Source organism: Xiphophorus couchianus, chromosome 15 (assembly GCF_001444195.1).
Source record: "Xiphophorus couchianus chromosome 15, X_couchianus-1.0, whole genome shotgun sequence".
Lineage (NCBI taxonomy): Eukaryota > Metazoa > Chordata > Actinopteri > Cyprinodontiformes > Poeciliidae > Xiphophorus > Xiphophorus couchianus.
Window position 1 is genome coordinate 13,667,946 of NC_040242.1, and position 24,138 is coordinate 13,692,083.

A 24,138-nucleotide genomic window follows, 5' to 3' on the forward strand; every position below is an offset into this window, starting at 1 on the left:
AAAATTACAATAAAACTAATACAGTCTTAGTCCTTTTGGCACATTCCTTTGTAATCATAAGTCAGCTTTTTGAGTTTCAGTTTGAAAAAAGATAAACTGGAATGACTTCTAAAGTTAGAAATCTAGCCTGGTAAGCTAGAGGTTTCTCACATAACCCGAAATGTGACTACAGAACTCAGAAATCTCAGCAGCCATATTACATATCAATTTTCTCCTCTTTTCCTTTAACACATTTTAAAATCATGCCAACATCATAATAGCCACAATCATATTATGTATTACTTAAACACTGTTAAGCTTTGGACCAATTGATATATTTCATGTTATGTAATTAGTATGACATGCTTGTTTATTTCAATTTAATCTGCAGTAGCATTAATATTTACTTCATAAACAATAACAGTATACCCATCTTAAAATAGCTCAAAATATTTTACTGATAACTCATTTATTGTTTATTGTACTTTAAGTTTCAGATTTCGTTTTTTGTTTTGTTGGTAGAGCATTTCGTTTTTATAGGTCACCTTGTTGTTTTCAATACCACCAGATGGCGCAATTTGACAAATACTTCAATTAAGAGGTTGTTTACATTTTATAACAGTAATATACTGTTATAAAATTAGTCTTTGAAAAAAAAATCTAGAAATAAAAAAAAAAATAATATACAATTTAAATTTAAGTACTTGTTTTTTAAGTACTTAAAAGAGAAGTTTGCTTGTTGGGCAAACCTTTAGTCATGTAAAACAAATTCTGATTTAGGTTCATATAGTTTCATTTAGGATTTTCCATTTATTTAACCACAACAGCTTTCATCCCCTACTCATGAGCAGTAGTAATCTGATTACACATCTTTACTTTCTACATGCTTAATAGTCACACAAACCATTTTCACGTTTCTCCTCTCTCCCTAAAATGGCAAACTCTATATTAAAATGGATGGCCAACAACAAGACTTACTTAAAAATAAGTGGAATTTATTGTCAACAGATTTTGTTATTCCTAATGCTGGTGTCAAAGCAAGTCCCCCTCTCTGTTAGACTCGATGTAGCTTTCAAGACATGTCAAAATCAAATAATTTAATACAGTAATCTAAACAAGAACAGAATCAACCCAGAATGCTTCACTGGGGCCTGAATTTAGTGATAACTTTTCACCCCCAACTTGCACGCAGGTTTTAAGCTCAAAAAAGGTTCGTTTTCTGGTCATCTTGTAAGTGTCCAAAACCTGGGCCTTGTGCCATTAAATTATTTTAGATCTGTTTTTTCAAAACCCTGAATTCTTTATTGAAAATATGCATACATAACACTTTTCCTACACAACAATACAAAACATTACAATCACTGTTGTAAATAAGATATTGAACGCAAACCAACACATCACCCCCTTCCCACCCTAGAGCCCAAGGAACTTAGAGATGCTACAGTAAGCCCTTATTCCCCGCCCCGGTCCCATCCCGCCACCACCATCACCTCAGAGAAATAAGACATAGTTAAATCAGAAACAACTTCCTCGGCAAACTCCGACAGAAGAACAGAGGAGACACCGGGTTGCATACAGACATAGCATTTTGCCACCAGCAGGTGAAGGATGTTTTTTTTTTTCTTTTTAAACTTTTTTTCTTTACTGAATTACTTTTTTTGGGTTTTTAAAAATGTGCATTGATTTCCATCAAGTCTTCTGAAATGGATTCATGGCATGGAAAGAGGAGTCCATTCTGTGGTTTTGGGAGAGAAGAGGTTTCTAGAGTGTGCATATCAGTCCGTGACGTACATAACCTACAAGAAAACAACTGTGTGCCTGGGATTTGGCTTCAATACAGGTCGGAAAAGTAGCAACTGACTATCTACAATGGCACACCGAGCAGAAGATATTAAAACACAGAGAGATGCGAGTAAGCAGAATCTTCACAGGGAGGAATTTCTTTAAAGGCGATGGGTGGACAGTTAGAACCTGATTCGATAACATTTAAACACACCATGACTCCTCCCCTGCTTCTACTGGCAAAGAGTGTTGGTGTGCATATTGTTTTGTAATTGTGGTGGTAGGTAAAAATGCAACTGAATACAAACAAAAATACACGTAAAAGAAAGAGAAGTTATGTTACAAAAAAAAGAAGGACTCCAAATGTCTGGTTATATTTTAATATGATCATACAGGGATAGAGATCAACCAAAAATGATATACGTGAACAAAAAAAAAAAAAAAAAAAAAAAAAAAAAAAATTAAGTAACAAAAAAAGTTCAATAAAAACAGACAAAAGCACTGGTTTAAACATTTTACTATATCAGTCTGTAGCGAATTGTCATTACATACCCTGAAATAAGGGAGGAAGAAAGCTTTAAATGGTTCAAAGACCACTGAATAACTTGGCTGGAGAGCAAAGGGGAGGTTGATGCCTAACTCTCTCTAAACTCCCAGAGGGGTACCTTCAAGATGAGATTGCTTTGTCTTATAATGCTGAGTTCCATCACATTTGGGCCAATCACTCACATCGGGTGCATAGAGGCATGGCGAGGACTCAGATCCTCTTGAAATCTCCTATTAGGTTTTTAAATCTTTACCAATGTAACATTTTGGGTGGCAACAGACTAAAGATTAATGCCACCGCTTTATGTGCAGGAGAGCAGAAAGACCACTCAAAGTGCCGTGAGGGAGTCATACATACCGAGGGGGCGGGGGATCTGTGCAACTATGGGAACAGGAAGGCAGTTTGTGTTGCTTTGATTCAGGATTGCAAAAGTCCCAAACTAATGCGCTCGGAGCGTGGTTTTAGCTATTGATGCCTCTTCTTTTTATAAACTTGTCGAATAATTCCAATCATCGACTTCTCTAATGAAATAACCCTTCGCTGATAACTGGTCATGGGCCGGTTTCATGGTAAAAGGTTTACCAGCGGCTTACTTTGGGAACTGAAGTCGCTCCAGCAATCACTCTTCAAAAGTAATGCTGTTTTAAAACTACAGCTGGAATGCCGTCAAGCAGACGACTGCAGGCTAGGTACCAGCACGGATAGTCCAAGTAGAAAGGTGTCAGATACTGTGCAATAATAAAACTTGGTGGGTGTTTCTATTTATATTCCAAGTCTATTGATCAATATCGGAATAATAAATAAATATTAAATACACTATTATAACTGCAATAATCAATTCGATCATATTTTTATGGCAGTAATAATTGTTGGTATTTTGTTTAAAAATGGGGGGGGGGGGGGGGGGGGGGGGGGGGGTTTGAGTATGTTTCTACATTTTTGTTTGGAAGTTTTCTGGAAATATTTTGATACCCTGAAGTCGTGATATATTTTTCACAGAATCTCGTACCGGCCCATGCCTTTACAACTTTCAGCCCCTTTCTGGTGTCTCACTTAAATTTCTTTTTTTTTTTTGTATTTTGCTTTGCTTCACCCAACGAATCTTATGTCAACATATCAGTGCCATTTGAATGCTGCATCGTTGAGGACAAAACACATTCTAATGTAAAAATGAAAGCCCCACATTAAAAAAAAAAAGATTTTCTGTTTTTACAAAATGGCTCTCATTTTTTTTGTTCCACAGCTAGAGAGGTCCCTATGGGGCTTTGGATAACTCAGAATTGGTTTAAAATCTTGAACAATTTTACTATGAAAACAAGGATGAGGGGAGAGAATCTTCTGCTGGTGTGAGTTGCACACATACAAAAAAAAAAAAAACAACAAAAGAGAACACACGCCAATTAAATCTGCACCCAATAATGTCCACTCTCGCTCTACTGTGTGCATGCAAAAAAACACTCTTGTCACTATTACTCACACTCACACTCATCCACTCTCACACAGGAGGGACAGCAGTCACTAAGCGTGCAAATGAAGTTGCACTCCACGTCTGAAAGCGTCTCTTTCTGAGAAAGGTCTCGGTTTATATATATATGTGTGTGTTTATACATATATATATATGCGTGTCTTGATGGTGGAAAGCACACCTCGCCACTAGTGTGTGACCCCCTCACAGTGGATATATAACCTGTGGAACACTCTGTCCTCCTCATAGGTAGATTTAACGGAGTTGTGCACAGGCTAGCTCGACAGGAGGGAGGGAATGGGGGAGCTGTCCGTGATGGATTTTAAATAAGGGGATAAAAAGGTTTTTTTTCCCCTCCTAATGCTGAGAAACAGAACATGGAATCTTCACGCTGAAGTTTTCCTTGGGCACTACATGAGCTAGGGTTCGCCTCTTAAACAAGAATGAACGCTATGACTATCATTTAAAAAAAAAAAAAACTTCAAACAGTTAGCATAGCCTATCGGTGTTCCTTATCAGCTGGTCTGTTGATGGTTTCACCGTGAATTTTCAGCTTTTGTCCAAATGACTGAAGAATTTAGCAAGTAAAAAGGGGAAAAGGAAAAACACACAGATGACCTACTATAGCCCTCGCCCACCCCACACGCACCATCCTCCTCTCTCAACAACAAGTTCCCACCCATGTCCATAGAGACATTAGAGAGTCTGAGACAAAAGGGCAGACGGATGTAGTCCGGCAAGGAGAGGGCTAGTCCGCCCCGTCCGTCTGGAGGCATCGCGAGGATGCAGCGGGCCCCAGGCTCAGGGTGGACGTGGATTTCCTCAGATACTTGCAAAGAGCTGGCATGTCTACTGACACTGGAGCAAAATGGAGGACGAGGGGGGTCAGTTAGAAGTGAGGAGAACAGCTGTTACAGTTCATCAGAGGAAGATCCCGCTGAGTTCTGACTGACTTTCCAGGCCTTTAGAAAGGGATCCAAATTTTTTTTTGGATGCGGACCCAAAATTCCAGGGAGTCCGTCATCATGTCCACCATTTGTCTAGGCCGGTCTGGAGCCATATTTTTCTCACTTTTGTTTTCTCAGATGGGTCGGTGACATTTGCTGGGTTTTTCTTCGCTTTCTCTCTGGTGATATCAAATTGTATTTGCCCATTTACGTTTTGTTATATTGTAGGATTCTTGGGTTGTTGTCAAATTGAGACGTCATCTGCGCTGTAGGTCACCATCAACTGTCCATATTACTGCTGTTTTCTGAGGAGACAAAAAGCAAGAAAAACATGCAACTTGTTATTATAGGTTGTGAGAACAGCTCATGTTTGAACGTAAACCTCTTACCGTTGAGTCCGTCTGCCTCTTGCGTATCGAGAAATGGTGCGGGACCCCAGATGCGCACTGTGCCGTCATCCGAGGCGGACGCCATGAGACCCGGGATGGCTGGGTTCCAGCTCACACAGTTAACGGTGCGTGTATGGCCTGTGAGCTCGGCAATAGGAAGTTCGCCACGCCTATGCCAGATGTACACTTTATGGTCTGGTGGGATAGATGGAAAAGGTAGTGAACAGAATCCTTTGCATTTTGTAAAATTTTAACCAACACATTTCGAATTGTATTTGAACAGAAATTGAATTTTAGAAATTCACGTTTTTTGTGATGAATTAACTCAAATCATAGTAGTAAATAATTATGAAGTTGAAGGAAAATTATGTTTTTTTCCCTTTTTTTTTTTTTTTTTTACAAATGCACCTTGATCAAAATCAGCCCATTAAAGCTCTGGCGGTCATTGTCTCACTCAGAATCTATAATCTTTTCTTAACAGGTTTTCTAACAGGATTACTCTGGACTTTGCTTTATTTATCTTTCTTACAATTTAAACCAGCTTTCCTCTCCCTGCTGAAGAGAGGCATCCCCACACCATGATGCTGCCACTACCATGTTTCACAGTTGGCAGGATGTGCTAATTTCCCACTATGTACATCTAAAAATAATGGGTTTTTTTTTTTGTTTGTTTTAGAAACTGAATGTAGAAAAAAATAGATATTCTGTTGGTTGTTGGTTCAGAAAAAATTAATGAAAAAAACAAAAAACTTTGGTAGGAGATGCTTTCCCACATTAGGCAACCAAGCTTAGTTCTATTGTAAACTGTTTTTTGTCAATGGCCTTCATCTGCCTTTTCACTGTACCTTCGCTGCCACTGGCGATGAAGTCTTCATTGTGTCCTCCAAAGCAGGAGTGGATGGTGTAGAAGCCCTGGGTCACACCTTGGTACTTCCTCACAAGCACCCGATCTTGAAGATCCCACAGGTGCACTCCCTATAGTGAAGCATGTTGAAACCAGTTTCAATTCAAAATTCTATTTAATTTTAAAATACTTTATTAATTCCCAAATCTATTATATTTCTCCAATACATTTATTTTGTTTACAAGCAACTCGATAAAACTGATTAGCTTACCTGAGTTGCTACATTTAACAAAGCTAATCTACCGTTCTTTGAAACGGTAAAAGACATGATAGGGTGGTCCTCTTGAACTCTGTAAAAAAACATGTGAAAATAATTTTTCTGCTATTAAAATGAATTACATTAAGTCACATCTTTCATTCTCATTTCAAAATATACATACATGTTTCTGTCTGTGAGGTCCTCAAAGTTGTACCCTCTGATACGCTGATGGGTGTCCGAGGCCAGCACAGTCTTCCCATCACTCAGGCACCACAGGCACTGAACTCTCACCCCCTCCCACGAGTCCAACAAATTCCCATCCAGGTCCTGATAACACAGACAGCAGGACCCTAAGCCCTTATTCTTAACAGGAAGACGGGCATACACACACGCAGAGCAGGGTACCCTGTTTAGTTTTTAACTCCAAGCCAAAGCCACGACTGTCTAATCACAACCACCTACATCAAGCAGCAGCCAAATGCAAAGACTCTGGAGCTTCAAGTGCCTTGCAAACTGGTCATTATGCTTACAGGGTTTGTTATGTTAAAACCAAAAACAATGGTTTTAACATTATGGTTCAGCATAATTGTGGCATGAAAGGAGCATAGATGTTTTTTTTTTTAATTTTTCTTTAAAAAAAAAATCTGAAAGGATGTTGTGCATTGGCCTTCAGCCACATTTACTCTGTTAATACTAAAAGAAACAGCAGAACGGTTAGGCATGAAACTATAAAAAAAGTTCAAAGCATTATATGGAGAACATTATTCAGAAAATCAACCAGAAGGTCTACGGTTACTCTGGGGGAGCTGCAGGGATCCAGATTGGAAAATCATTCAACTCAATAATTACTGGCCTGGCTAATATGGAAGACTGGGAAGAAGAAATTTAAAATACGATTGGGGTTGAGGGTGACCTTCCAGGAGGTCACATAAACATCTAGCCAGATCTAAAATGAAGTTAGTGAAATATTGGTTTATAATAGGGCTGAAATGATTCCTCGAATGATTAGAGTACCTCAATTATTAAAATTCCTCAACGAAAATGTATCTGCCTCGAAGCTTTGCTGAATTATGTAGCGCACAGTGACGTGCGGTCAGGGGAGGCAGGTGAGGCAGTGCCTCACCAGCCATCATGGAAAGAAAGAAAATATATAATCATAAAGTAATTTAAATTGTTATATTCATCCGGTGGTTTGTACTAAAAAATATTTATTTTTCATGTAGCTTCACCAATTTCGATTTTTATTTGTTCAAAATCGCTGAATTTTCTTATTTTCCCATTCAAATGCTTGGAAGCGATGCCGGTGAGGCAGCAGCGAGCTCTGCCTCACCTTGGATTGCGCAACCCCTGGCTCTGCGCTGGCTGCTAAGCGGAGAGAGCATGTTGCTGTACGGCGTCAATAAAATGGTTTAAACAAATTTAATATGTGAGCTTATTTCCAATAATTTAGCTTATGTATATAATGTACAGTGCTTTTTGTCACCAACTGTGTTTGTGTAACGTGTTTCGTGTAATGAGCGATTATAAACGGCAGAGAACAGGTTCGAGGTGAGGCAGGCAGTTCTCTTGCCTCATGGCAGGGGGCGCTCAAGATCCCAGACGTTCGTCTTGTTCACTCCTCAACTGCCGAGTAAGTGACAGCGAGCTAGGCTAAACGATTCGGGAAGCGAGTCAAGTCCAGCGATAGATTATAATAGAGATAGTGATTTTTTTCCTCTCGCTTATCCCGACTTTCGACATGGATGACTACATTACAACACTAAAAAAGTTTTCTCAAGTGGACTTTCAATCGAAGCAGGAGATAATAACCAAAGGAAGACCAACGCCGGAGCTGAAAGGTTTGTATGTGTAAGGATGCAGAAGTGAAACATAACCTGTAAACTGCTGTCAATCTATGCATCTATTTGCAAATCTGATTCTGATGACGTCAGTGCCTCACCAGCTATGAACCTCACCGCACGTCACTGGTAGCGCACTATGTTCCAGCCGGATTATTATTTGTGGTGGGCAGCTCTCTTACTTCCACCTATGAGTTGTTGTGAAATGGTAGCAGCATGGTGTTGAATTGTGCGGCGTTTTGTCAGGGTTTGGGGGACAAATAAGGAGTGTTGAATTTTGGGGTGTAATAGTTAGACTACGACAGCTTTTGGAGCGAACGGTAGGAATGGCGCTGAGAGAGAGAGAGAGGAAGAAAAAGAGAGTTAGAGAGAGACAGGGAGAGAGATCCGATTCCTCGGATAATCATAAAAATATTCTATAGAGTACTCAATTACTAAAATATTCTTTTACAACAGCCCTAGTTTATAATGTTTAAATCAAAACATTAGAATGACCCAGTCAAACATCAGAAGAAGATTAAGCACAAGTTTGAATGCCCAAGTATATAAAACTAGTCAAGAAACACTAAAAGACCTGCAGCTGAAATTGCAGCAATAGATAGTTTTATAAACTTTTTAATCAGGACTAAATTCAAACAAGCACCATGCTTCAGGTCTATATGTCATAATATCCTTTCACTTCACAATTATGCACTACTTTGTGTTTGTGGATCAAATGACATCCAAATAAAACACTACAATGTTTGTGATTGTGGCAAAATGAAAAAACCCAAAGAATTGTGTTTGTAAAAGTTGGTAAATGACTGGAGGACTTACACACTGATAAAACTGCCCCCTTTGTCCACCGGTGACAAAGCGTTTGCCGTCAGGATTCCAGGCCACACTGGTAAGACTGTCTTCGTGGGACTGGGACATCTTGGTCCGCAGCTCCCCCGTCTGGCAAAGATTGGTATTTATAGAGAAACACAGAGAAGGAAATGGGGGGAAGGGAGAGAGTGAGAAGACACATTGAGCAAGAGAGGGGGAGGGATGAGTGAGAAAAAAGAAGAGAGAGGGGAGGGGAGAAGAGAGGATGGGTGAAAAGAAAAGGTCATTGAGTACAAATAGCACACTACAGGGTATCCATAGCACTTTTCAGACTTGGGATACGATTAATGGTGCTTAGATAACCGCGTCATACCGAGGATGGCTATGAGGAGACACACTTACTGTGTGTCAAGCTGAATGATACAGAAACTGCGATATAATGCATGAGATCAGAGTATCTCAAATAAAACCAATAGTATATAAATAAATTCTGACAGCTGAAGCATCCTATAACTGTGTAGAAGAAAATATCTCTGTATGACAATGCTCATTAATTGAGGTATGAAGCCAACAATCCGTGCCAACAGCAAAGGCCCAATTTCCTGTGTGAATGGTGTTGAAAAGAATATTTAAGGATACTTTTTCATTTTCTTTCCTTCTTTCTTTTAATTTTACCTGAACATTCCAGAGCCAGAGCTCAGAGCAATCGTCAGGTCCACAGGCGATCAGGTAGGTGTCGTCAGGACTCCAGGCTAAGTAGGAGACGCCGTATGCGTGCCCCTCCAGGGTTCGCAGCAGCTTCAGTTGGTGGCTCTCCTACATGGCAGGCACAAATGATGCATTACTGAATAAGAAACTTTATAATGGCATTTTTAACTTTATTTCATTCAGCTTTACCTTTCATCAGACTTTTAGAGCATTACATAAATCAGGCGTGTCCAAAGTCGGTCCTCAAGGGCCGGCATCCTGCATGTTTTTGTTCTCTCCCTGGTTGTAGTAACAACCTTCTCAGCTTGTCAATGTTCTCCTAAGGCCTCTAATGAGCCATCATTAGATCCAGGTGCGTTAAACCAGGGAAAGAACTAAAACACACAGGATGGCGGCCCTCCAGGACAGACTTTGGACACCCCTGACATAAATGCTCTAAAAGCATGAAAGCATAAACTTGAATAATCTCATACAAGACAGTAACAAGACAAAACACTTGAGAGGACATAAGGAGAACTAGATCCAGGTTGCCAATTCCAGGTGTTTCAAATAGATTTTCAGCTGAATGTTTGAAGAAAGGACAACATTAAAGCAGTTCCAGTGCTTTAAGCTTGAGCTAATTCTTAACCGGTTCTATAAAAGGACCTATTTGGTTTTCCATAATCTCTGAGCTAATTTCAACCCATGTCATTGTATTCTCATCCAGTAAATGTTTGATCTTCTCTCTGTTTCCGTTTGAGGGGGATCGTGTTGCACAGAGACAGCTTAAATACACCAATCACATTATTTATCTCAGCAAACAAAAATTCTAATATCACCCTAGTTTCTTAACACCTTAGGAATAAAGCTCTGTTTTCTTACTAGTTTCTGTCTTAAATTAAATTTGCTTTTGCAAAAATAGATTGTGTTGCAACAGCACATTTTAACTTTCACTCGTTATATTTTAATAGATGAGCACACATCGTCTCTTGATAATTTGAAAGTATATATTTTTCTAGTTTAGACCTAAAAAGAGACTGCAACTACTACAATCTCCAACAGACTGTGGTCAAATGAGTAAGACGTGTATGTTTGCACACTCACCGGGTCCACTTGCCAGATTATGACAGTCGTGTCTTTGGAGCCAGTTGCTAGTTTGGTGCCATCATTTGAGAATTTGCAGAACCACACTTCATTACAATGCTCTGTCAGAATCTGCTGGGTGTAACAGGGAAACTGTTTCCTGCAGAAAGAAAACAGATTGATTTTTAAAGTCTACAAAACCCACCGGTGAATACATTTTGAAAATTCAACAACAGGATACAAACTGGCCCTCAAAATGTAGCGTTTATAGTATTTTCAGATGTACGGAGAGAACAGAAATTTGAGAATGCAAAAATGTCCACGTGATGTTCGTCCTGCATAATTCAGCTAAAAAAACACAAGCGTGGTCGGAGGAATATTGCATTTCTGTGGATCCTTGAGTAAATACTTTATTAAAGCACATTTCCATCCAGTTTCAGTTTTTGCCAAGTCTGTCTTACAAAAGTTCCGCAAACCTATGAGATTGTGAGGACAAGCTAGGCCACTTCAAACAATACATGTTCCTCTCATCAAGAAACTATTTGTTGATTTGGCTGTGAATAAAAAAAGTTTTGTTTTTTTCCAAGCTTTCCTAAAGATAAAAGTACATAATGAACATAGTTAATGAACATAAAAGTACATTAACAAAACAAAAAAGGAGGGGAGACATATACACGACTTGTAAATAACTTAAATTATAATAAAACTAGTACAAAGGAACACACAAATGCTTTACCACTTGAAGCAAAAACACTTGTAATTTTCATTTACTGCTATGCTGATAAAATATAATCCCCTGCTTTGTAGCTGACCGCTGTTTGGGACTATTGGTAACTTCATCGACTTTGACTAAAAAAAAAAACACATCGCTTCCTATGTAAAAGCAGCCTACGCCTATCACAATAAAGCAATTAATCGCATGAAAAATTAAAATTAACTTGATAATTTCCATTCCGGTTAATTTTGTTCAAAGAAACACCATAATCCATTTTATTTATGGGTTCGGTTGTGTGTGGTTTGTATTTTTGTTTATTGTTTTTGGTTGTTTAGTTTTATTTGGGATATTTAAAATATTTTCCATTTTTAAGTGTTCTTCATAAAATTAAAGTTTATTGGTCTATAAGAGAGCAACCGTTTGTTGTTATGCCATTATCAATATATTACTTGGAAAATAGACTCAAAATAACAATGTTATTGTTTATCGCAATAATTTCTAGGACAATTTATTGTCCAGTAAAAACTGTTATTGTGACAGACCAACATAGCGAATGACACCAGGGCTAATTAACTAGCTAATATATGACTGTTACTATACAAAGAGCACAGCGGTAAGAAGCGATAATATTTATCCATTTGTTATTTAAAGAAATCTTCAAGACCACTTACTGTTTTAGATGTGACAACTTAAAATGTATCTCATCATCTGTAACTGAAGTAGAATTTTTTTCCGTTGACTGAATATATTAAAGCTCAGTTGAATATGTTGACAGCCTCAACAGGCAGTAATGAGGGGAAAACAAACATCACGCTTCCTGCTTGTGTCCAACCCTCCTCAAACCATTTTTTTTTTTACAACACAAAAACTCACCATTTTAACAAGGTTGTGTACACTTCTCAGACCTAAGATGCATTTCCATCAACATTTTCACTTTATGACTGATGCTGCAGAACCAACCTGCTGCAGACATGATCGAGGAGAAGAGAGACTGAATCCAGGTTGTTGTCCAGCTTGGTGTTGTGATAAAGACAGCGATCCCTCTGTAGTTCCACCGCTTGCCGCAACAAAGTGTGTAGTCGCCGAGGAGGCAGCATCACCGATGGGGGCAGGTACGCTGTAACATGGTCAGAAAGCGGGAAGATAGTTCACCTCAGCACATCAAATGTATGTGTGGAAGCTGGGCAACATGTGCTAGCTCCACAGGCTTATTAAATGGAAAGCATCTCCTCACTCTGTAATTTATCCAGGAGCCTGGAGCGAGAGGCTGTGCCCTTGCCCTCCCACTCTGCCTTGGCTCGGAGGTCGTCGGCGTGGCTACACATTAGGTACCTGCAAGAAAATACAAGGTCAAGGTTTAGGGTAAAAATTGGTTGGTAAAAATCAAAAAAACTAACATGATTCATTGCACAACCAAAACTTTATTAGATGCAACATTTCTTGTACAATATCTCATTTAACCTACAAGACTGGTCAGAGTAAATCAAAACGACAATTATTCTTTTTGCACAACATGCCCATGCTGTATTATGTTTATATCATTCTTGTCTGGAGGCAGACAGCAAATAACAAGTAAAAGCTAACCAAAAATGCCTTGATAGCATGTTTTTGAAGTCCATCAAAACATGAATAAACTGAATACTTAATAATTAAAACAATATTTTAATGTACAGTAAATGAAATGTCCTGACAAATCTAATTTAATAGTCAGTCATGACTAGGGGCAGTGCTAGTCATTTGGGCACCCTAAACTATGAACATCACAAAAAAAGAAGTAAGGTGGACAGGAGGTGAAGCGAGACTCCACACCACACGCATTATCAAGTCACTGTTTGTTCTTTTTCTCTTTTCCACCCACATCTCTTGATGCCTTTTGAGGGCATATTCAAACTGTCTGCTAGACTCGAGATTGAGGCATCTTTTTTATTCTTAACCAAATATTATCTTTGCATGAATTGTACCTTGCTTCACACATTTTTTAAAATGTCATTATAATTACTGTAAGTGTGACGAGTTTCCAAGAGCCTGATCATTCGGTGCCCTGCGCACTGCATGTCAATCTTAAAGACACAACATTATGTATAGTCTCATATCAAGAGCTGGGTTTATTGTTATAACCATATCATTCACTGTATTAATTGAGGTAGAAGCAATCTGTTGACTTAAGAGCAGCATACTGCTAACAGGAGTATTACAGGGTAACACAGGTTTCTGAATGAAGCATACATTTAAATATCACTGACTGACTGTATTGTCATAGAGACTCGTGTAGTTTGTTTTACAACATTCTTTAACATGAGCACTGCTTATTTTCTGAAATCATGAGAAAGTACTGACGGTGCTCTCAGCCAATGAATATACATGGGTCAGTTAAGTCGTTGCTGCCAGAACCAACCGCAGCCCTTAGAGACATTTGTTGTGATTTAAAGTTGATTCCAAAAATGTCCCAGATGTAGGCTTTCTGCTACATCCCAGTAAAAATACACGGCTGGCCCAGTCTTGGCAACAACAAGGTTGTCTGAGCGACACTTGAAATAAGTAACAGTAAAGTCTTAGAGAGCAAGCAAGACATGACAATAACCTATAAGCATAAGAAAGGTTGACAACTGGCACATTGGCAAAATACAAAACAGAGTAAAAAATCCTAAAGATGCAAAGTGATATTGTCGCCACACTCATCACAGCAGGTAACAGATTAAAGAAACAATTCTTTAACTTTAAAACCAAAATGACATGTATACAAACATTATTAAAAACTAACAAGCTCATAATTCACAAATAAAGCAAATCTGGTTTTGATTTACTTGTCTCACTTAATGAAAATAGAAGAACAGCTAGGTCCTTTGATGTCTTTTTAATTCCTCTGCTGTTCCCTAATTCCTCCACAACACCAAGCTAACATCTCATGGCAGCTTTTAACACTCCTTGCAACAACAACTGACTGCAAATTCGGCCTAATTTAATCTTATATTTTGCCACAGTTTCAGCCTTTAGTTGCTTGCTTCCTACAGAAGCACTGCCCGAGTAGCCAGTGGCCGTTTTTCTCTGTTCAGTTTTTTAAGTAGCTTCTCTTTGAAGTTAATACTAAGTGTTTGAACTACTCATCTTGTTGGCTATCTCTGCTTTTTATCTTTTCATCAAAGCCCAGCTGATGACAGTTTATTTCATCTGCAAATATATATCAAAATTCAAAGTACCATAAGCTGTGTTGTGATGAATAATAAAAACAAAACAATAAAAAAGAGCATATTATAAGCTAAATAACATTTAAGAACTTAACTGCCAATATTGTGCATTTTTACAGAGAGAAAAGTAAATGTGTGGAGCTGTTTAAATGTAGTACTTTGAGTGAGTCATTTGTGAAATTGGTGAAACATCAGAAAGTACCCGCTGAGGACGTGGATCCGATCCGTGTTGTATTTGAGCGGCGTCAGTTCTCCCCGGAGGACCTGCAGAGCCTCCAGGACCTTGCCGTCCTCCAGATACTCTAGGTACTTCTGTTGCAGCAGCAGGAACTTCATGCGCTGATGAAGAGAAGAAGACAACAATAAAACAATGGACAAAAGTAAAAACCCTGTTTTTATTAGATTAAAATGATTAAAGAAAGCATTAATGAATATATTCCTAAAATACTTAAAAGTACTTCACAGCAGAGGAATAGAGTTTCTAAACAGTTCTCAAAGCAAAATTTGAAATAATAGTCTGTTTACAAACTGTTCATATACTGACATCTGTAATTTATCAGCACAATCTTTAATCTTTGCCTTGAAAATACCTAAAAAGTGTTGGAATGAATCAATTTTAAGCCAAAAGTGATTTCTCCCTGCGTTTTAAAGGTGTTCTGAAGTTAAGCACTCAAAGTAAATGATATGTATAAACCCTCATGGAGAGTTGAATATTCTATTATCTGCTACTGTACTGGAAACTGTATAGAAGGAGTGGTGGGGCAGCTTCAGTCTAGGGATGCATGACCACATCTCCCACATGCTGTGTTGAATAAAGCTCCCCTACTTTGAAAAGATCCCCTGTTGAGGCAGCACACAGTGGAAGCCAGAAGCTGTTTTATGATTCTGTTTACATGTTTGAAGTTATGATTCTGCCTATAAAGAGCCAGGCAGCAAGAAAAAAAAACAGAAATGGCTGTCTTTTTCCATGTGATTTACTAAAAGAAAAAAAACAAAACAAATTTAAACTAGGCACATGTCTGAACAAAGAAAAACGCTTCATGTTAATTTATAATCTCTAAATGAAGGAAAATGTAAGTACCGGTACTTGATAGTCTGACTTTTATGTAAATGAGGTGCCTTTATAAGATCACATATTCACCCAGTATTCTAACTGGGACGTTCTGGGACACAAGTATCTGCATCAGTTTGTCACTAAACACAACCGTCCTGGGACACATTGAAGGAGAACCCACAGACATGACCTCATGACCTCTGGAAAACTCAGCATGAGGATTATTTTTAATAACCAGAGACAATAAATTTTATGGAATCCTCTTTATAGAGAGAAAAAAAAAGAAGATTTTTTAAAATGGTATGTAAAACTCATACCATTTAATATCAAAAAAAAGATTTTTTCCTCAAAATATGTTTTTTATATAGACCAATAGACTTTAGAATGCTGCATGGGTGAATGTTTGTTCCTTGTACATTTTTTAGCTAATTGCACCCACTGCAATCCTTGCATAAAAGTTAATTTAAAAAATGACTCGCGGGAACAAAATCTGTATCTGACAAATATCTTGTCACTTTATTAGTGCAGGCTAAAACACTTTGCGCAAACAATTATAAATTATAGTTTACATTCTTCAGTGTCCGTCCACTAATATAGAGCATTTTGAGCTCTAACATTTTACTTCTCCCATAACACATCTGTTCAGCTATATATTTATGTTCATAGAGATTTTGAAGCCAAACTAAAATAGCAAAATGCAACTCATCTAAACCTCAACGATGTTAATAACTGATTAATAATGCAGCTCATGTGACTGGAAGTTTCAGAGGTGATGCGGAAACATCAGAGGACCTGCTGATGTCCAGTTTATGTCTCAGCTGGCAGTCCACCCCTGTGATGTGGCGACCTGCTCATCTATGTGTAAAGGAAGTTACTGAAATCTGATCACGCAGGACAGGAGTAAATGACAGTGCTTAGTGGGATCTACTTTTATCCGAATCAGTCAGGGTGTATTTTAATACCAGGTCTGAACATGGTCTTATAGTTGTAAAACTCATGCCATTTAATATCAGTCTAAAGTCTCACAATGTTTAACTCTAATTCAGAAAGCAACCATGGCAATGTTTTTCAACAACTGCATACCCTGACTGGTGAGGCTAGCATAGCAAGAACACAGAAGCCATATATAATAATGCAAAGGCATGATTGCTCAAATTATAGCCTTGTGTTGTAGCACTAAATAGCAACTCCATTCCCTTTTCAAGTATGTTTAAAGCCTCTTAAAAAAAGCATTACATTCAAATGTGCATTGCTGTCATGTGGAGCTTATTTTGGCATGTCGGCTGAGCTCATTTTTTAACATTACAACCAATAAATGCATTGTTTTATAGGACGCTAAATTCAACTTTCCGTTTATCAGTTTGTCAGATTGTTAAATCTGGCATTAGCTAGCTTAATAAGCCCCCCCACCTCCACAACGGTTAAAAGTTTAACCGTTTCCATAAACAGTTAACGAACCCGATAAAGAAACATGAAGAATGGCAGAGATTTAAGAGAGTAAAGAGGACAATTAGCAGGTTGGACTGCACTACAGAACAGTATAATCTTTTTGAACAGGAGAGGGAAAGTAATGGGCATTATTGGTCCTATTCTTCTCCAACTATTTATCCAACTTGATGATGTACCACTTCTTTGCCAGTGTTGCTTGTGTACTTTAAAGGGAGCAACTTTAAACATGAACTTTGAAATCAAAATGGAAATCCAGATGGCAGAATAAACACATTCAGCTACCATTTCAGGCACTGCTTCAACTTAATTTTAAAAGATTGAAAAAAAATTATAATAATAATTCAGCCAATTTCAAATAGTGAAAGCACCCGTTTCAACCCCGCACATGATATTTCCACTGTTATTTTCAATTACACTCCTACCACTGTTGAAATCAACCCTCTCCGTCTCTTTATTTCACGCTGATGGTAACAGAAACGTGTTTACTGATCAGTGCAAGCAGCGATATCTTTGGTATTAAATTTGAGTCTTATCTCAGGGATGCAGCACGACCCCGACAACTGATACAAGCAGAGTTGAGACAACCACACATAAATTCAAGGCAGCATCCACCCACATGCTGTATTTCTAAAAGTACATGACCCTGCAGCGACCCGTCTCCCAACTGCTAATTTTCACTGGGATACAGGACAGAATATGGTTCTATCTAAATTTTTCTCCCCTTAAATGTAACCATTCTATTTATTTTTAATAGCACTGCTTTGTAATTTATGAAAGAGAGCAGAAGAAGCTTGACTCAGACATCACAGAGCATTGCAAACTAAAGAAATACATTAAAAACCAGTAGGCGCTGTAATTTGCTTTAAGTACGATTCATAAAAAATGGCAAAGTATAACAAATTGAAGAAATAAAGAAAAAAGTAAATAAGCCAAAACGAATAATTCAGCAAAATAGCATATTCCTTCCTTAAATCCAGTGTGTGGTCCATTTTTAACTCTTTATCCAGAACATTTAGGCGTTAAAAAGCTCCACAACACAGGCCCGGTTTCTACTGATACAGTTCTGGAACCTCCAGCACAGCCTGTGTGCTGACTGACTGTCATTCAGCCCAGTTCAGGGTTTGGGCAAAGCGGGCGCTTACCACAATGGCGTTGGGAGAATGCATCAGTGCTCTCAGTTCGTTGAGATCATTCTCAGCCTGGACCAAAAACAAAGGGTACATGATGGTAGAGAGACACAGAGAGAAATTATTAGCTCAGCAGTTTCAATGCATGCAGAAGAGGAGAAAAAAAAATAGCAATATGAACATTAAGTGGTAGAGATGGTATGGCCACTGCCCATGAGGCTTTCACAGTTTCCATGTTCTTTGATAAAAACTGAGCAGAACAATCACATCTTAGATTTACAAGTAGCTTTGTGGGAAGAACAAACCTTCCACCCACATGCACAAATTTCCAACCACTTGACTTAAGCAAACACTGAATGCTTTTGGCTTAAGTTCATCATTTTGCAATGCTTCTTTTTAATAAGGTCTGAAATTTTCTAAGCCTAACTTAAGCTCTAGAAAGAAAGAAATGCAACAAAGCTTGAAAATTAAAAGAATGTGATAACAAAATGTACGTCAGACTGTGTTAAATTCTGGAACAGAATTTTCAGCAGTGCTGAACTCATTACTGGATTTAATATAATGTTCTGATCAAATATTACATATTTTATACAATTCTAAAATTTAAAACATGTATTATTAACTATCATACAATTGCAAAACTATCCAATAGAGTAAACCCTTAGTACAAGGTTAATGGAGAAAAAAACAGTATTTATAGCATTCATATTTTTATTGTTGTAGACCACCTGATTTCTTAGCAAAACAAACGTTCTAAAAATGACAACACATCACCTGAAATTATGCAGTCCATAGTATTTTTTATCAGCATCTTGCAAAAATATTTATATATCTGAAACTTTTTCCTATAGTAAAACCACAGATTTCAAGGTATTTTATTAGGAGTTTATATGATGGACAGATACAGTAGAGCATACTAAGGATGCACATTTCTATGTTTTATTTCTTTATATAAAAAGTAGATGAAAAGTGAGACTGCATGCACACAGAGAACTAAACTAAGTTTTTTTGGGGCAAAGCGGGCACTTTCCTATTTTGTTCCAGGAAAGCTCAAGCTTAGTCAAAATAGATAAAGGATGCTCTCAAATTTAATTCCTCTAATACGCTGTTAAAAATAAGGCCTGGAGTTTGATTGGAAAATTCTAACACTAAGATGCTTTGATCAAAACCTTCCAAATGTCCCAGTGGAGGTTACTATTGGAAGGTGGACCCTCTCAACAGGCTGCAGTCTTTTGCAGTCTCTAAGGATTTCTTCCAGGATCAGCCTGTATTTAGCTCTGAACATCTTCCATGTCTCTGCTGAAGAGAAGCACTGCTGGACCACCAACTCTGTGCTTTACTCAGGGGAGGTTGTTTTCTGCCATACAGCATTCTGCATGGAGGGTATAGAGTTCAGTTTTGGTTTGATCTGACCAAAGTAATCTTCTTACATGTGCTTGGTGTGTCTCTTATATGGCTTACGGTAAAGTACAAACAGGACTTCTTCTGTGTTTCTTTCAAAAATGGCTTTATAGTAGCCAATCTTCCTTAAGGGTCAGGTTTGTACAGTGGATGACTGATAGCTGTCCAGCTGCAGGTCAATAATATTCATGCCTGGTTGGTTTGCAGTTGGGTTATACTCTTTCCATTTTTGGAAGTTGGACTGAGCATTGCTCTTTCAGGTGTTAAAAATTTAGGGATTCTTTAGCGCGACTACGATTTTAGAGAAAAGCAGTAAGTCGTACTAAATTTTACTTTATACAATAAGGCTTGTGGTTTTAACATAACCAACTGTAGATTTTAGTTTGAAATGTATGAAAATGTTTTTGCATGTTTATTGACTATATAACAAATTAAAAATGTTAAATACACTAATTAATAATTGGAGAACAAAATTAAACTTGTATAACAGATAGACCACAAATGTAAGTCAATGCCTTTCTATGCAACCTGAAAGAACCTCTAATAAGATGTATGTCCTTTATTATATACAATTTTTAAATAAACACATTTATATTTTTAAAGTGTGAATAGCACAACAGATTCAAAGCACATTCCCACATTCCATGTTTATCAAACCTTAACTCATCAATAATAGCCATCCAAACTAACCTTGTCCCACTCCCCCTCCATGACGTGGTTGCGGAATTTGGACGCTGAAGGGTGCTCCAGTCTGCAGCCTGATTCCTGCATCAGCAGGTCCACCGTCTGACTGCAGACACACACACACAGACAGAAGGGAGGGGTGGGGGGTGGAGGAGAAGCAGACAAAGTTATGCTGATGTATAGACAGAAGACAGTAAAAAAAAAGAAGAAAAGTAGGGGATGGGTGACTTTGAAATTAAGCATGAAGGTGGCATCTCAGTGTCAGCAGTGAGTGGGTAATCAGAACTGTGAGCTCAGTCAGCAGGATGTCGAAATGTCAGAACATGATTATATGAAGTGACATATCGGAGCTATTTATTATCATTGTCGCATTTCTTTTTGCAACAAAATGCAACTGAAAGGGTTAAAATCAGAGGCACGGTGGTCTGTGAGAACACTTTAATGCAGAGGGGGCATCATCAACTCTACCTGGTGACATAAACTTAATAGCTCCCTATATCTGAGGGAAACCAACACAGAGCACTTGTGTCATGACCGGAGCATTATGTGTGGACAGTAGGAGGTTCATTAACATGGGGTGAGCTTTCTCTGCAGTTGACATCACCCTCTCAGCTTGTCAACCATGAACCATTACCATCTGTCCAAACAGCATCTCCCAGCTAAGGACACCATAAATGCGCTTGCCGAGATGAAAACGAGGAGGCGCGGGGTGGCGGGGGAAGGAGGTGTGGGAGGTGTTGAAGGGGGGAGCAGACACCTTTCAGCATGATGACATCATTCTCAGGTATCAATGAAGTGGCGCAGCAGCTTCGTGTTGAGCCTCTCACCCAGCTGACTGCAATACTGATTTATCCTGTATTTCCCCTGCTGAAATATAGGGGCTCTGTTTCATACCAGGCAATGCCATGTATCCCCCCCCAATCCCCTTACCCCCCATCTCAATGGATAGAGCAACATTAAGGCTGTCTTTTATAAAACCCTGTAATGGCTGCTTTTACTTTCTCAGCTGGACAGCACAGATCAGCGCAGGTTTAAGCTTATATACAACAGTCACTTTGAAAACGATGAGTGCACACACACAAGCATATCCTGAAACCCCCACCGCGGCTATAATTAGATTCAAGCAAAGCGTTTCCATCTAAAACAGCTGGTAGAGAGCGCATTCCTCAGCCGCCATGAAACCATCTGATTCTGCTCATTTCAGGAACAAATGCCCGAGTGCCGTCTTCAAATAAACACATGCCCTCAATAAAATGCATGTCATAGGTTCTGGCTGACTGTTGACAAATATCTGTGACGATGAGACACGGGAATTAGGGCATTAATGCTAGAGAGACATAATCTGCAGGAGACAGTCGTATAAAAACGAGAGGGGGGAAACAAATGCCTAAATCTACAAAGCTTCACAAAATGACGGATATAAAGAAATGCGGAGTTGGAAAAGACGAGGAATAATAACCAGATGCTGCCTTGTTATTACGGTGCTTTTACGCATTACACTATTATTTATATTGCACCGGAGGTTAAAAATATATTTTGCAGCCGAGCAAAAACAATACACGAAAACCTCGAATCGCGCTGGCTTGACAATCTATACATTAACCTTAACATTTCTCCGCAATTTTTTTTGCGCAACAGCCTTTGAACCGCAAACAGGTACCCAACATACTCGACAATCCTGCTTTAGCACATCATTAAGAAGCTGCAACAACATCCCTTTTAACACAAATAAAACACTTCATATTGATGTGTTGTGAATAGATCGTACGAAAAAGTTAAGCCTTGTTTAGTGTGAATGAACTGTACTAACGTTGGATGATGTAATGCTTTTATCCAGTGCGAAATCCATATATGTTGACAGTACATCATGTCCTAATTTCAAAAACGTGCTTCGTGTTGCGTTACATGTGATGAGCTGTTAAACTGTAGCTTGTGTTTTATGTTGTGTTAAATATCTGATGTCAGGGCACAGCACCTCAGCGCAGCCAAATGCTATTAGCTTTGAAGCTAACTGTTATTGTGCAAGATGGACCCCTTCTTCCTACCAACTGCCGAGCTCACAGGCTAACTTACTACCCCATCCCCCCATGTTTGTGTGTCAAGCGCTCCTAATAGCGCTTTTAGCAACTGCACTATCACAAGAAAAAACAGTGATGTGGATTATACTTGAAATGTTCATCGCTAATATTTGATGTCTGCTGAAGTTTTTCTACGACTGACACATTGGATAAACTTACTTCAGCCCTAGTCCGTGGAGATGTTGTCCTATTAATCGTATGACATCTTCCTCCGTCTGCGACAGCCGTTTCTTCTTTTTCAACGAGCCCACCTCCGAACCTGAGGCCGTGGAGGTAGCCGAAGTCCCCGAACAAGGTCCAACCGAAGACCCGTTACTGGTACCGACACCGTTACCGTTGTCCGCGTTGGACAGAAGCCCGTTTGAGTGGGTTCCACCGGCCGAGGATGATGACTCCCCGTTTTGTGCGCTGTTCAGGCAGGGAAGCTCAGAGGATTCTTGTCCCTGTCCTGCCCCGTTTGACTGCATGCTGTTGCTAAAGTTGTTAACAACACTTCGATTAAAGTGGATGGTAGAGGTGGTTTGAGAGTGTGCGGCAAGTCCTAGGACAACTCCAGAGAGGCCTGTTACAACGGCTGAAGCCCCGGGCTCTCCTGCTCCCTCCGCCGCCGAGGCTCGGTGTTTCTTCCGCGGGGGCGGCGACGCTCCGCCGGTGTCCGAGTCGGAGGAGGAGGAAGCGGAGGCCAGAGTTTCCTCACCGAGAGCGGCCGTGGTTAGAAACCGGCGAAGCTCCGGGTGGGAAATGTAGGTTACGCTTCCAGATTGAAGGCCTTGTTGCCAGACTCAGAGCCTAATGTCAGCTCGTTTTTGTTGATGTTTCTCTCAAAACAGCTGCAACTCTAATGGAGTCCTGACGCCCTGACGTAGCCGGAAATTCCTACACTAGCAGGCTTCCGAGTAGAATATAATCCATGGGTGGTGCATGGGAACATAGTTAGCATAATAACTAAATATTTGACAAAACAGAAGATACAAAAGTGTATAAATGTTGTTTTTATGACATATGCATTTTTTAAACTAATATAATTTTTTTTGTAGATTTTACACAAATCTTTTTAAGCAGTGAACTGACAAATTACAATAATGTGTTGAAATGAGTTAATTATGCTTAAACTGTAGAAAAAATTATTTAAATAATGTAATGTTAACGTTTAGTTCCAAAATGTCTTTAAAAATGTAATACTGAGAAACAATTTGTGTTTTATCATCAAAGTGATTGAGAAATTATGAAATATAACTCCAAAAGCTATTCTATGCTGACAGTTTCTTTGCAGTTTGCAGCTTTCTATAATGTGTCTATTCTATTCATTAGCCAGTACCAACAAAATGATACTTATAATGCTAGTGTGCAAATGCCTAAATTCATTACAAGAGTCACACATTAACAAGATATTCTGAAGGAATAGCAGTCATCCCACTTTAACTTGTTAAATAAACCTTTGATCAATACTGAAACACTGCTTGATTAATGAGTTACTGATTGGCTAAGCAAATGTCAATGCATCAGAAAGTCTTCCACCTAGTTATTATCTGATTAGTTTAAACAAGTTAAATCAATCAATTTAACTTAATCATACAGAACAAATAGGCATCATTGAGCAGATATACACATTCCCAAATACTCTGTTTCAGATGATTACAACTTAGACACTTTCTTCAGGCCCATCTTTTCAATGTGGTACACAAATTGGCCACCAGCATGGCTGCTGTTTCTTACCTCACAACATCATGAAAAAGTCATAATCTTCTTTATTTATAGCAAATTATGCTGAGAAACTAATAAAAATCTGAATGGGAGATATGATTAACTTTTCAATAT

General features: G+C 38.7%; 1 protein-coding gene across 1 annotated transcript; it reads right to left on the reverse strand.

The window, feature by feature from the left end:
• Positions 1–1,609: 1,609 nt before the first annotated feature.
• Positions 1,610–23,266, reverse strand: wdr26b (WD repeat domain 26b). Its single transcript, XM_028039843.1, has 14 exons — positions 22,480–23,266; positions 20,249–20,348; positions 18,173–18,229; positions 14,730–14,866; positions 12,577–12,674; positions 12,303–12,459; positions 10,649–10,787; positions 9,533–9,673; positions 8,867–8,986; positions 6,394–6,539; positions 6,225–6,303; positions 5,955–6,084; positions 5,110–5,304; positions 1,610–5,025 (listed from the first exon to the last, which is right to left on the reverse strand). Exons 1-14 carry the CDS (start codon positions 22,785–22,787, stop codon positions 5,000–5,002), a joined length of 1,833 nt encoding a protein of 610 aa, XP_027895644.1. The 5' UTR covers positions 22,788–23,266; the 3' UTR covers positions 1,610–4,999.
• Positions 23,267–24,138: the final 872 nt, after the last annotated feature.

Coding starts and splice junctions, on each gene's coding strand:
- wdr26b (XM_028039843.1), bottom strand. CDS start 22,787: ATGCAGTCAAACGGGGCAGGACAGGGACAAGAATCCTCTGAGCTTCCC. Junction 20,349..22,479: donor CTCCACGGACTAGGGCTGAA/GTAAGTTTATCC, acceptor GTGTGTCTGCAG/TCAGACGGTGGACCTGCTGA. Junction 14,867..18,172: donor ATTCTCCCAACGCCATTGTG/GTAAGCGCCCGC, acceptor TCTCTTCATCAG/CGCATGAAGTTCCTGCTGCT.